Source organism: Meriones unguiculatus, chromosome 1 (genome assembly GCF_030254825.1).
Source record: "Meriones unguiculatus strain TT.TT164.6M chromosome 1, Bangor_MerUng_6.1, whole genome shotgun sequence".
Lineage (NCBI taxonomy): Eukaryota > Metazoa > Chordata > Mammalia > Rodentia > Muridae > Meriones > Meriones unguiculatus.
In genome coordinates, this window is record NC_083349.1 from 14,818,895 (window position 1) to 14,831,690 (window position 12,796).

Consider the following 12,796-nt stretch of genomic DNA (forward strand, 5'->3'; position numbering starts at 1 on the left):
AAATCAGTTCTCTAATCCAGTCATTTCTTTAGGACTTCCGCTCAGGAAGCTTCCTGATCTGGTGAAAACAAGGCAGTCTCCAGAGTTACACACAAACTCAAAGCCCAGCAGCTGCCTACAAGTTCCTTTTTAATATAAATGGGGTTCTGTCCCTAGTTACTTAGAAAATTACCTAAAGCTTGATTGGACATCAAATATTTAGAAAAAAAATCACTTCAAGGTTATAGAGCATTTTAAATATAGAAATAAGTCTTTTAATTAAAAAGAGTGTGTGAGCAGCCCTGGTTATGTCCAGAAACAACCCCAAAGTCTACAGGCAGTGAGATCTCTGGCTGAGCCTTTTGATTACATGAGTTATGAGGCTCTGGAACATCTAGGAAGTCTGACACAAAATTTGTTGACTTCTAGAAAATTTCCTGTCCAGCAGAGGACATTAGACAATAGGCTGCAATGAGCCAACATACTTAGGATGTTCCTGGCCTTCTGCAGAGGAGAGTGGGATTACCTGAGAGGCAAACAGCCCCTGCAGGGAGCCCTGGCTGCCATCTGAACACATGGGCACCCAGGCCAGCTGTAAGGGATTTGCACTGGCCATCAATCACACAAGGATTCAGAACTGGAATCTTCCATCTTCCCATTTGCATCTTCTAATGATTTCCGGTATGGTTAAAATGGCCCTGCAATGGTGAAAGAACACTGTGAGTATTAATTTGCTCCATACTCATTAACGGGCTTCAGTTACATATTCACTAACACAGAGAACACCATTTATAGGAACTGGGCTAAGGTGGGTGTGGTGGCACATGCCTGTAATCCCAGCCATGTGAAGCTATCACAGGACCACTGCCAGTCTGTGCTACATAATAAGTAGCTATAGTACAGCCTGGACATCAGAGTGAAACCCTGTCTCAAAGAAATTAGTATATCAATAGGAGAGAGGGATATAAAAACACACACTGGGCTAGCTATTGTGTGTCACCTTTCAAGTAGTGGGATTACAGGAATATGACACCTGGACCAGCTTGCACTTGTAAATAATGACTTCTAAGTCATAATTTATAGACGTATTAAAATGCGTTATACTGTAACTAAGGTACTTATTCCAAATAACATTCTAAACAAATATTATATACTTTATTGAAGAAAAAGAATGAAAACATCATTCAGCTAATGGTAAAATAAAAATTTTAAATGTGCTGTCAAAACACTAAATCAGGATTCAAAACAATAGCAGTGTGGCTTGACCTCACGAGGCCATCTGGAAGTAGCCCAGGATCATAATGGTCCCCACCAGGGCACTTTACCCATCCTCATAGAGCAGGCCTCTCATGGCCCCACAGAAGAAGATGGCAGAGTCAGATGACTGGGGATGACAGCTGGCCAGGCACTGTACTAAGAGGTCCCCTCAAAGGACTCTTGGCCACAAGCAAAGGAAGACTGGGCATCCCTGCCTACAAGGCCCACCCAGGACTCTAATGGATTCACTGAGGGAGCTGAGGCCTACAAATGTTTGTGTGGCCAGGAAATGAGGAGATGACCATCCAGTCAAGGGTCTCATCATTCTCCAGAAAGCAGGTGCTGCCAGGGGGAGAGATTTAGGCCTTGCCTGGAGAAGACTGACAGGTGGCCGTGTACCCATTTTATACTGGTGGCTCTGTGGTTCACCTGGGCCATGAGAAAAAAGTGGCATGAATGCCAGGATAAGCACTTGTGTGTCTACCTTATGAGATAGAAAGCATCTTAGATGATGAAAACAACGTTGAGGTCAGAATGATCTAGAACCAGTGACAATAGGAGGCTGGTGTGCATGTGGGACACAGGCAAAATTAAAGTATCTGTCTGGAAGCTCAAGCTCTGGAGCTCAAGAGAACACTACATACCATGATGGAGAAAAGAGGAGAGTTTACTCAGAACATGTGAGAGCATTGTGAGGACATGTGAAAATTTATGAAACCATGATATAAAGAACATGTACAAACATATAACACACAAGATCACAGATGATCATCATTTAAGAACACACAAGATAAAAGATCATAGAAGAACATCTAATATCATCATAAGAACATGGAAGATCATAATATAAGCAAATTTAAAAACCACAAAAGACCATCCATATAAGAATATTATATAAGAATATGCATCATCATAAAAGATAATCATGTAAGCACACATAAGAACACACAAGACATAGAAAAATCTCAGAACACCATAGAACATACAGCATTATAAATAAAGCCAGAAGAGCACAGACTATACAAGATCATAGATCAATATCATGTAAGATCATAAAAGAATATCATATAAGAACACACAATCATATAAGCACATATAAGAATATACAAGATCGCAGGTAAACATATAAGAACATACCCAAACATGAAATCACAGAATTTTTAAATTTCATATATAAATATACACGATCATAAAAGAAAATCTAAAGTCATACAAACACATACAACACCACAGAAGAATATCCTATAAGAGCATCCAGGATCATAGAAGATCATCATATTAGAACATACACTATTACGGAAGAAAACACAGGTCATGGTCCCACAATCCTGGAAGAATGATGAGCAGGAGAAGTATCCATTTAGAAATAAGGTCCTGTGGTCCTCAAGGTCTTTCATAGTCCAGGACAACAGTTCTACAGAAAAAGAATGCAGCATGTCCCCAATTTCTCCACAGGACTCTTCCCCCTTAGGCTCCTGTGTGGTATGGGACTAGGTCAGGGAAGTTTGGGAAGATACTGAAGTAGGCAGAGCTTCCCCTAAAGGAAAGTCTAGGATCTGGGGGTGAGACTGGGTAAACACTCCTTAATCAATTCCATTCTAATTACGCCATCACCACCACAAAGCTTGCAAAACAAATTGGTTTTCTTTTGAATTAAAAAGGTACTCATTGAGATAGCTCAGTTCTGCACCTGCTTACACTTGGAAGATAGGCTGAATGTGGAACATAGAGACTCAGGACCAAGACAGGTCACATCAAGATGAGCACAGTGACCTGCAGTCCTCAGAAACTGCCCATTTAGACCTCACTTGTTCCATCCCTAAATCCCCACTTACCACAACTCATTCCTGATTTCTTTTTCCTTCTTTTAAATATTTTTGCTTTTTTGAAACAGGGTTTTATGTAAACCAACCTGGCCTCCAACTCCAATGTAGCCAAGGCTGCTCTTAAACTCCTGGCCCTTCTGTCTCCACAACCCCAGTGCTTTAATTATGGGTAGGTGTTATCATGTCCAGTTTTGCCCCCCCAGTTTTTCACACTTTGCCCACTTTGTCTTTGTCTTTTAGGTTACAAGGCACACAGTGACACCGAAGAGAGGCCTGATCTACACATGATAGACTGGGGTGGGAAGGGGCTGAAGCCCTGAGGTTCTGGGACTCAGAGATAACATACACCCAAAACCAAAATCATGTCTGATAGGGATGGTTTGCTCCCTGGGTCTAAGCTTTGGTGAAGTCAAGGGCAAAGAGCAGGTCTCGTTGTTTCTGGCAATATGTCTCACCACAGATGAATAGAAAGCCTGCTTCTGTTGGTAAGACCATAGGGAATCTAAAGCTACAATGGAAAATAAACCAAAATTCCAGTCTTTTCTCACTAAGCAAGACAGACTGTTTTGAAGGATGATATTTGTTTATTTTGTGTGTATGTTGTATAGAAATATGCACAAGCCACAACATATATATGGAAATCAGAGGACAACTTTGAGGACTTGGTTCTCTCTCTCTCCTATGTGGGTCTTGGGGATGGAAATCAGGTCATCAGGATTGACAGCAAGCACCCTAACCACTGACCCATCTCACAGGCCTCAAGTTCTTATTTGCATCTAATACTGGGATGGAAATGGACTCGTGCCCAGTGGCTTTTAGCTGTGCTCGCTGCTAGATACCTTCCTAGAGCTTCCTCAGGGCAAACTTATCAATCAAGAACTCTAGTTCCAACAAAACTATCTTTCAAAACTGATTTAGAGATTAAGACATTCTTAGACAAACCAACATAGATAATGCCCTGTGTCGGACCTACTAAAATAATGAAATCCACAAAGAATAGTTGACAGTAAACACCTGCATAAGTAGGAAGAACATAAATGGGACTTACTTTCTAGATTATTATTAGTGAACATACGCTATGGTTTTGCCTAGTCACGTACTCAGCCATCTTGCTTAGTAGTTTATCTGTAGGCTTTCTTGGATATTTTATGTAGACAGCTATATAATTTAGAAACAACACTTTAAGTGTTTCTATTTTTCCTCGTCAATTCTTCTACTCATTGCTTCTTTGTTCTTGTCTTACTTTGCCAGCTGGAAACTCAAACATAGAGCGGGAACTGAAGTGGAAATTTCTGGATTCAGTTTTGTCAGATGTTCTGCTGCAAGGTGAGCATGTGTTTTGCCCTGGTTGGCTTGTGAAAGGGCATGTGATGTTTTGCTGTGAGATCTCATGTGGTAGGGGCATGACTTTGACCAGCTGAGAACATCCGTGGGTGAACTCTAAGGAGAGGACATATATAGAGGCCCACATACAGTGAGACATCGATTTTTGGATCAATATTGCTACGCTGATCTTTCATGCTTCCACACTTAACTTTGTAGAGAGAAACATTCCATAGAGCTTCTCTGGGCAATCCAACTGAGTCTAGTGGCTTTTGCTGACTTCGTGTTGCTGCTTGGTGTTGGTCTTTGGACCTGGACTGCTAGTATGCTGACGAGTGAGTCTGGTAATCCGATAACAATCCATCAATCCTAATTAGCAGAAAATGGATAAAAGAGGACTACAGCCCTTTTCTCTACTAATCTCCTACCTACAGTTGTAGGAGGTTGGAAAGGAGGTAAAGGTGCTTAAGAACCCTAAATAAAGGGTTTGGTAAAAAATCTAAACCTACAAGGAACAGCTGCAGCAAGTGTCCCTGTCTTCTTCTTTAACAATGGGAACACTTCCACGAAGTATTATGCTCAACTTTTAACAGGATAAATTCTGTCCATGGTTCATGAGATTAAGTAATTAGTTGTTTTTTGTTGTTGTTGTTGTTGTTATTGTTGCTGCTATTTTGGTTTTTTGTTTTTTGTTTTTTTTTTTTAATCAGAGTCTTGCTATACAGTCCTAGCTGGCCTGGAACTCCTATGGTTCCATGGACTCCAATTCACCACAATCCTCTTTGGCTCAAACTACTGAGCACTAAGGAGTATTATTAAAGGCATAAGCCATCACACACAGCTCTGAATTCATTATGAACAGGGCCTAGATCTAACAATGAAATGCAATGATCGCTTGTTTTCATTTTAGTCACTCCAAACCCCTAGTACCCTTAGAACCTTGAAATGGTCCAAATAACACAACTACAATTTTAGTTGTCATCTGGTTACTATATTCCAGAGAAAACATGAATGGCCAGGTGCTGTCAGAGTGACATTTGAGAACTGCCATTGGTCTACTCCAGCTCAGCCTGGGCTCTTTCCTTGGCCATCTTTTTCCCCCTCACAGCATAAATGAACCAGCTGAGATCTTAACCAAGATTCTTCTTGCATTATGAATGAAGTCCAGAGCAGCAGGGCACCATTGCTGCTCTTCTCAGAGGGAGTGAGGCAGCTGCAGCACCATTAGTGCGGCTTGTGGTACTGGCGCGCTGCCTGTAGACCACAAGTTAGTCAAATGTAGAGCTTGACCCCTTCTCCCAGACCAGAGGCATGCTGTCCAATCGTTTACCTCTACTGACACACCTAAGACACAGGACTTTCTATTCTCAGGACATGAATATAAAAGGCTGACAGAATAGGTTGTCTCTGAAACATACAGGGTAAAGTGCTGTACCCCAGTCTATCTACTGTCAGAACCAACATCTCATTTCTGTCCTCTCGTGCAGCCTGACCTTCAGACTGACACACCAAGTGTGACACCATTTCTTTGTGGCACAAAAAAAGGGAGGAATGGCTGCCACCTAGACAGTCCTGCTTCTGCATAGCACTCAAAGAGGACACAGAAATAGGAAAAAACTATCAGCAACCTGCAGAGTTAAAGAACCCAAGTGTTTTAAGGGTCATTCGTTTGCAGGAAAAAGTACAGAGGGTGCTGAAGAGATGCTTCAGTGGTTAAAAGCACTGGCTGTTCCTCCAGAGGACCCAGGTGGATTCCAAGCACCTACAAAGTGGCTCAAACTGTCTGTAACTCCAGTTTCAGGACTCTGGTGTCCTCTTATGGCCCCCGTAAGTACTGTATGTAGTGTACACAGACACGCAGACAGAACACTCATACACATAAGAGAAGTACAAAAAGGGGCTATACTAAAAACAGAAATGTCAAACATTGTCTCTTGCTGTCTGTTTAGGGGCTCCAAGCCAGCTGCAGGTTACACTAAACACCTCCTAAACACCCCTAAACTCTATCTCTGCATAACTTGTCACACAAGAATGCATGCTTACACACACACACACACACACACACACACACACACACACTACACCCATGTATTAAACCCACATATACCATATTCATGCATTACACAAATACACCATAGTCATGCATTCTGCACACATATAGCACACACACAAATATATACCACACACACCTATGCATTACAGATGCACATACCACATACACACACACACATACATGCATGCGTATGATATATATAATGCATTCCACACACACCACACATTCATAAGCACAGACACATACATAAATATAATGAATATGCATTCGACATACAAACACATCGATATATACCAAATATACCACATACATGCATATATTACACTCATTCATTACATGTACATATATCATATATGATGTACAGACATCACACACACCACTAACCCCTATCAGATTTCTATGTCAACACATGATGAACAGTAGTATAGAGATTTATTATTTTCACTTAGATGAGAGAGGAGGGGAGGGAAGGAGGAGAGAAATTTGGTAATATTAATTAATAAGACAATGTCCAAAATCAGCTTGGTCATGGATCTCCCTCATAACCCCCACTTAATGCCTCTCCCTTATAACCCCACCCACATCATGAATCTCTCTCTTATAACTTCCCCTTTGTAACCCTTCCTTGAGACCATGGAAAAGATGAGCAGTCAAGGAGGCCCATCCATAATCCCAGTACATGGAAGGCAGAGACAGGAGATCCCTGGGGCAAACTGGCCAGCTAGAATAGCCAGAATTAGTGGGCTCCATTTTCAGTGGGAGGCCTTGCCTCAATGAATAAGTGGAAAGGGATCATGAAAAAATACCCCAGGTCAAATTTGAGTTTCCACACATGTCCAAACACACATGTGTGTCTATACTCAGGCAAGCACACATACAAATATATACACCTGCAAATAAACAGATAAAAGACAGTTAAAGAGCAGGGAGCTCAGAGACACAGAGACAGCTTTGCTCCGCCTAGGATTCGGAGCAGGTAGTACGAGTTGGCTTAGTGCATTACGGAAACACGGGAGAGGCTCGGGTTCTACAGCAGCTTTCGGGGAAAGCCACTAAACAAGCTGTGAGGCACTCGTGAGGCTGCTCTTAGGGAATCCACGTACTACACTGATATAGACTCCGCTTCCGTCAGACAGGGGAGCCATCCTGAGTCAGGTGAGGAGCAGTGAGCGGGCGGGGAAGCACTGTGCATGCAGCAAGCAGCTATGGATGAGCCTGGGTTTAATAAAGTCCTCCAAAGTTTACAGTCGCTGCCCACCGGTGATTTGCTCCTAAGTGCTGCTCCCTGGGACCCTGCATCTCTAAAAACACTATTTGCTTTTTATTTAACACTGAACCTTTTGATGTTTTAGAATATAAAAATAGTAAGTGTCTTATTATTTTAAAAGCTTAGGAGAGAAACTAGCCGTATTATTAGAAAAAGAAGATATATGCAGCATAGTCTGTTCAAATATCAGGAGGTGTGACTTTTCAAATTCACATTTCAATCTTTATTTACATAAGACTTTTAGAAATAGTGGGTGTAAATATTAAACCGCCCAAGCCTGAGTAAAATTTTATTGAGAATAACTACAAATAAAAGGAAACTGATTTTTTAAAGTCAGTTTCTGAAATTTAGATGAAAAGAATATTGAGCATTAACCAAAAATATGATATTTACATATCAATGTAGGTTTTCTGTTCATAGATTCATTTCCTATGAAAGTAAAGGAAGCAAGCGTGGGGAACTACAAAGAAACAGAAAACCCTAAGCAAACAGGTACTGTTGTTCAAACAGAATATTAGCCAAAATGATCCAATCAGGTACTTGAGCTAATTTTTTCTCCTTTAAGCCATTCATGCCGGAACACAAGCTCTTAGACTGTTAAGAATTCACACAACTTCCAAATGTGCCTCAGACAGACAGGAGGAGACTATATTCCATGAATATGGGGGTGGGGACAAGAAAGAGAACCCACCAGTCACAGGCAGAGAGGTGAGTTGACCTCAGTCAGGGACAATGCTCAAGCAAAGTATGACTTATCTGCATCCTAGGATATACTTGGAAGCCACGGGACCCAACCTAAATATACTAAATCCAAATGACTGCATCTTGAATTCTACCACTGTTCAGAACTACGGTGCACATGCAGCATGATGCTCTGCAGACAGACAACAGGGAGTAGCAAAACACGCCTCCATGGAGAAAGCACGGAAATGAAGTTTGCTTTTGTATTGCTCCGATGACTTCAGCAACTCTGGTTCATGTGAATGGAAGCTACCAAGGTGCCAGGTCTGTCTAGGTGCAAAAATGATGCCTGTCATTGTAGTAGGCAGACCTGTGTCAGCTGAAGATGCTTGTAAGTTACGGACCAATCTCTTGCTCATCAGGAACAGCAATTCACTTCTCTGAAGATCTTCAGGGGCCAATCTCCGACACTCATACTCAGACACATGCTTACTCTCCTGGTTTCTATGTGGAATTTAACTACAGTTCTATTTTATTACAATATTGAGGTTTCAAATTTAAAATAAAAAACCCAAGAATTACAGAGGTTATCAAAAACATATTAACTTGTTCTTAGAGTAAGTTCAAAATTAATAACAAAGGCATTATTATGCTAATATATACTTTATGATATTCTACCCTACAGCAGAGGCTGAGAATTGACTGGCGGTCTTTGACCTCCCCTTTACTTTGAACTGATGATGCGAACACTGTTTCCTTCAGAAATCTACCATTTATGTTAAAGTTTATAGACACACACTAGAAAACTTTAAGCAGATGAGGAAAAACCCAATCCTGATTCCTGTTGAGATAATTGAAATGATTTAAATTTAAATTTAGATGACTTTCAAGTTCTGTATTTTAGCCAAGTAAAGGGTCAACTTCTTTTCCTCAAGGTTGCTTTCTAGTTATCAACACCTTCACACATATACAAAAACTGGTTTTCAGTGGGAATTTTAAATTGATTTATAATTTTTGTTTCTGAAAATGAAGCTGAAACATTTTTTTCCTCAACAGAATGCTAAAAAATACCTCAAACTAACCTTTAGTTTTTCTAACACATCTCATTCTTTATGCATGTAACTGTAGATTTTATTGACTGTTTTACAGATCTGATGTTTAAGAACTCTATCATTTATGTGTCAGTGAGGTCACAAAACACACTTACAGATTCCCCCGCAAGACATCTCAGGCAAGGCTGGGCCGAACTCCTTCCACCGTTGTGCAGCGTCTGGTAAACGAATCACAGGCATCGGTGCATCAGCGATCTATTGGATGAACTCAATGGGCTCACAGTGGGTCTGGTGGCAAGGGGAACATACCACTGAGCTCAGACTCTCCTGGCTACAGTCTGGTCGTGGTGCAGGTGGGCCTCGTGACCGTGGCTCCTGGTCCTCTGTACTCCAGGACACCAGGGCACAGGTGCTTAGCATGTGGCCAGTGCACTCATGCCCACCAGCTTCTGACCTCCTGCACGCCCGTTTCTGAAACACAAAATTTCACTTTAGATAACCTCAGACAACATCCAGCACTGACTGAATTTACTTTCAGAAAACTTCAGCTCCAACTACAGACCCCTGTGAAGCTGGAAAACTTTATAGACCATGTGTGGAGATGACTTTCAGGACTAACAGCCATCACTTACATTTAACCTTGTTAGCTCAAGCGCTGTCTGTAGTTACTTGGCTTGATAGATTTAAAATAGTCATTTTAAACAATTTTGGCTGAAACTCTTATAATAAACTATTGTGACTGGTTTATTGAAAATGTACCAAACCTATAAATTCTGTTCAGGGAACTACTTATATGCCTCAACACATCTTGCTTAGCATCGAGTTGCATTCTTTCTTACTGCAGGACGCATGGCTCACTTGTGAATAATTCTCTTACTGGCACGGAAGAACAAATTACTTTTATTGATCTCAGTCTGCACACACAGCCCGTAACCAGGTAATCTTGGGGAGAGTTAACATCTGGTTTTCCCATCCACACGAACTAAAGAAGGTTAATTACAAAGGTAGTCAGGCCTTCCACACTTGAGAAGTATCATGTCCTAATACCCCAAGACACACCCCTAGACCAATCCTGTTCTAGGGGACAGAGTCAGGGGGAACTCTGTAAACACTCACCAAATCACCCTCAGGCCAGGGCCAGAACGTCCCTGTGGTGGCCACCCAGAAAGGCCTATTTCTGGACACCTCCCAAGTAAGAAAACATTTCCTAGTATGGTTCGCTGCTCTCCAACACCTACACTCAGTTGTAAACCACTGTTCCTTGCCAAGATTGAGTTTCCCCAGCTGTGTTTATTATCTATAGTATCATTTATTTAATAATTCCTAGTAGCTCTTAAAATTTATTCATTGAAAGTTTCAAACCTATATAGTAAGTTTTAGTCATTACCATCTGTATTAGTTGTTTTTCTATTGCTATATAAGATAGTATTTAGGCAGCCTGCTTCTGGGTTGCCTAGGAACCTATGATGTCATCATGTGTCACCCACCAGGTGTGTGGCAGACGCAGTTCAGCTGCGCCTGCACAAGCTATAAAAGGACCAACCCGCCACTTTGTTTCTCTTGCTCTTGTGCTCTCTTCCTTTCCCTTTCTTTTCTGGGGGCCCCACCATGTCTCTCTCTTCCTTTTCCTCTCTATCTTTTCACCTCCAATAAATCTTTCATAATATGTTGTGTGAGTGGCATCATTTTCAAATAAATACTAACAATATAAACACTACAATTATGGCAACTCACAGAAAAGAGTTTATTTGAGTTTATAGTTCCAGATGGTTAGAGGCCATAATGGTGCAGCACAAAAAAAAAAAAAAAAAAAAAAAAAAAAAGATGGGGGGTTTTTTGCTGGATTAGGTTAAAGTCTGACACCTGCAAAGACATTTATTTGTGCTCGGTCTATGATGGTGGACTCCTTTTTTCTCATCGAAGCCTTAAAAATCCCCTCCACCCATGATCTGGGTAACCCCAGGTCTTGTAAGGAGTGTCACCTGGCTCTCAGGGCAGATTACAGGCCAGATCCTTTCCTGATAAGAAAACCATTCCAGCAAGCATTTAGGAATTCCCAGAAATACCCCACCCTGCTAAGGAGATCTTAGTCTTTTTAAATTTTTATTTATCTTTATATTAATTACAGTTTATTCACTTTGTATGTAGCCCCCTCCCTTGTCTCCTCCCATGCCCCTCCCCCAGACTACTGATAAGGGGAGAAGGACCTCCCCTTCCATGTGACCCTAGCCTGTCAGGTCTTATCAGGACTGGCGGCATTGTGAAAAGGAAGGAATATGGACCTAGTGAGGAACTCCTGGATGAAAGCAAGATGGAAACCTACAGAGGAAACTCCAAATGCTGTAGTTTCATGTCTGATGTCAAAGGGTTTAGATGGCTCAGGCCTGGGTTTTTTGGAAACATAATAAGCTTATTCAATGAGGAGACATTTCACCACAGTACATGGGATTGAGTACTAGATTTACCACAGGCACACCAGGGGCTAACCTAATCTAAACAACCCCTCACAGGTGTGCCTGGGAGGTTTGTCTAATTCCACACCCTGTCAAGTTTATAAGGAGACAGGATCTCTACCATCACATTAAGGAAAGCACACACTATGACGAGGAAGGAAATGAAAGACAGGCTCAATGCTAGGAGATCCAAGAACACCGTTCATGTTAGTCCTCATGAGGAAAACAATGGCACAATTACCTCCAGAGTTACTAAACATCATTTGAAATGTAAGCCCATTTATTTCAAAACAAAAACACATTCTTGCCGAAAACCAGGATTGAACACCAACCCAGCCACAAAACCTTCAACTACAATTTGTCCTGCCTACAAGATGTGCTGGGGTAAAGGTGGTACAGAAATTGTGGGAGTGACCAACCAATGACTGGTCCAACTTGAGAGCCATGCCACGAGAGGGAGCCCACCCCTGACATCTCTGGAGGACCAGGACCCAGAGGCTAGATAATCCAGAGACCTAGGATAGAACCAAACAGGACTGGCAACAACAACAACAAAGAGGCAATGATATGATCCCTAATGATATTCTGCTATACTAATAGATTGGTGTCTAGCCCAATTGTCATCAGAGAGGCTTCACTCAGCAACTGATGGGAACAGATGCAGAGGCCACAGCCAAATATTAGGCGGAGCTTGGGGAATCCTATGGAAGAGGGGGAGGAAATGATTATAGGAGTCAGAGGGGTCAAGGACACCACAAGAAAACCCACAGAATCAACCAACCTGGGTTCATAGGGCCTCACAGAGACTGAACTGACAACCAGGGAACATGCATGGGACTGACGTAGGTCGTCTGCATATATGTTACAGCTGTGTAGCATTGTCTTCTTGTGGGACTCCTAATAGT

General features: G+C 41.7%; 1 protein-coding gene across 2 annotated transcripts in view; it reads right to left on the bottom strand.

The window, feature by feature from the left end:
* Positions 1–221: 221 nt before the first annotated feature.
* The window catches only part of C1H10orf143 (chromosome 1 C10orf143 homolog), a 31,181-nt gene continuing 18,606 nt past the window's right edge, over positions 222–12,796 (bottom strand). The window contains exons 2-5 of one of the 2 annotated variants that reach the window (XR_009591334.1): positions 9,748–9,909; positions 9,594–9,656; positions 2,526–2,650; positions 222–677 (exon numbers count right to left, since the gene is read on the bottom strand). Coding sequence is in view for 1 of the 2 variants with exons in the window: in XM_060381569.1 (XP_060237552.1) it covers positions 648–677; positions 9,594–9,656; positions 9,748–9,909 (255 nt within the window). In the remaining variant the exon portion in view is untranslated. The remainder of the gene's footprint in view (positions 678–2,525; positions 2,651–9,593; positions 9,657–9,747; positions 9,910–12,796) is intronic. The other variant, XM_060381569.1, reaches the window with a different exon arrangement.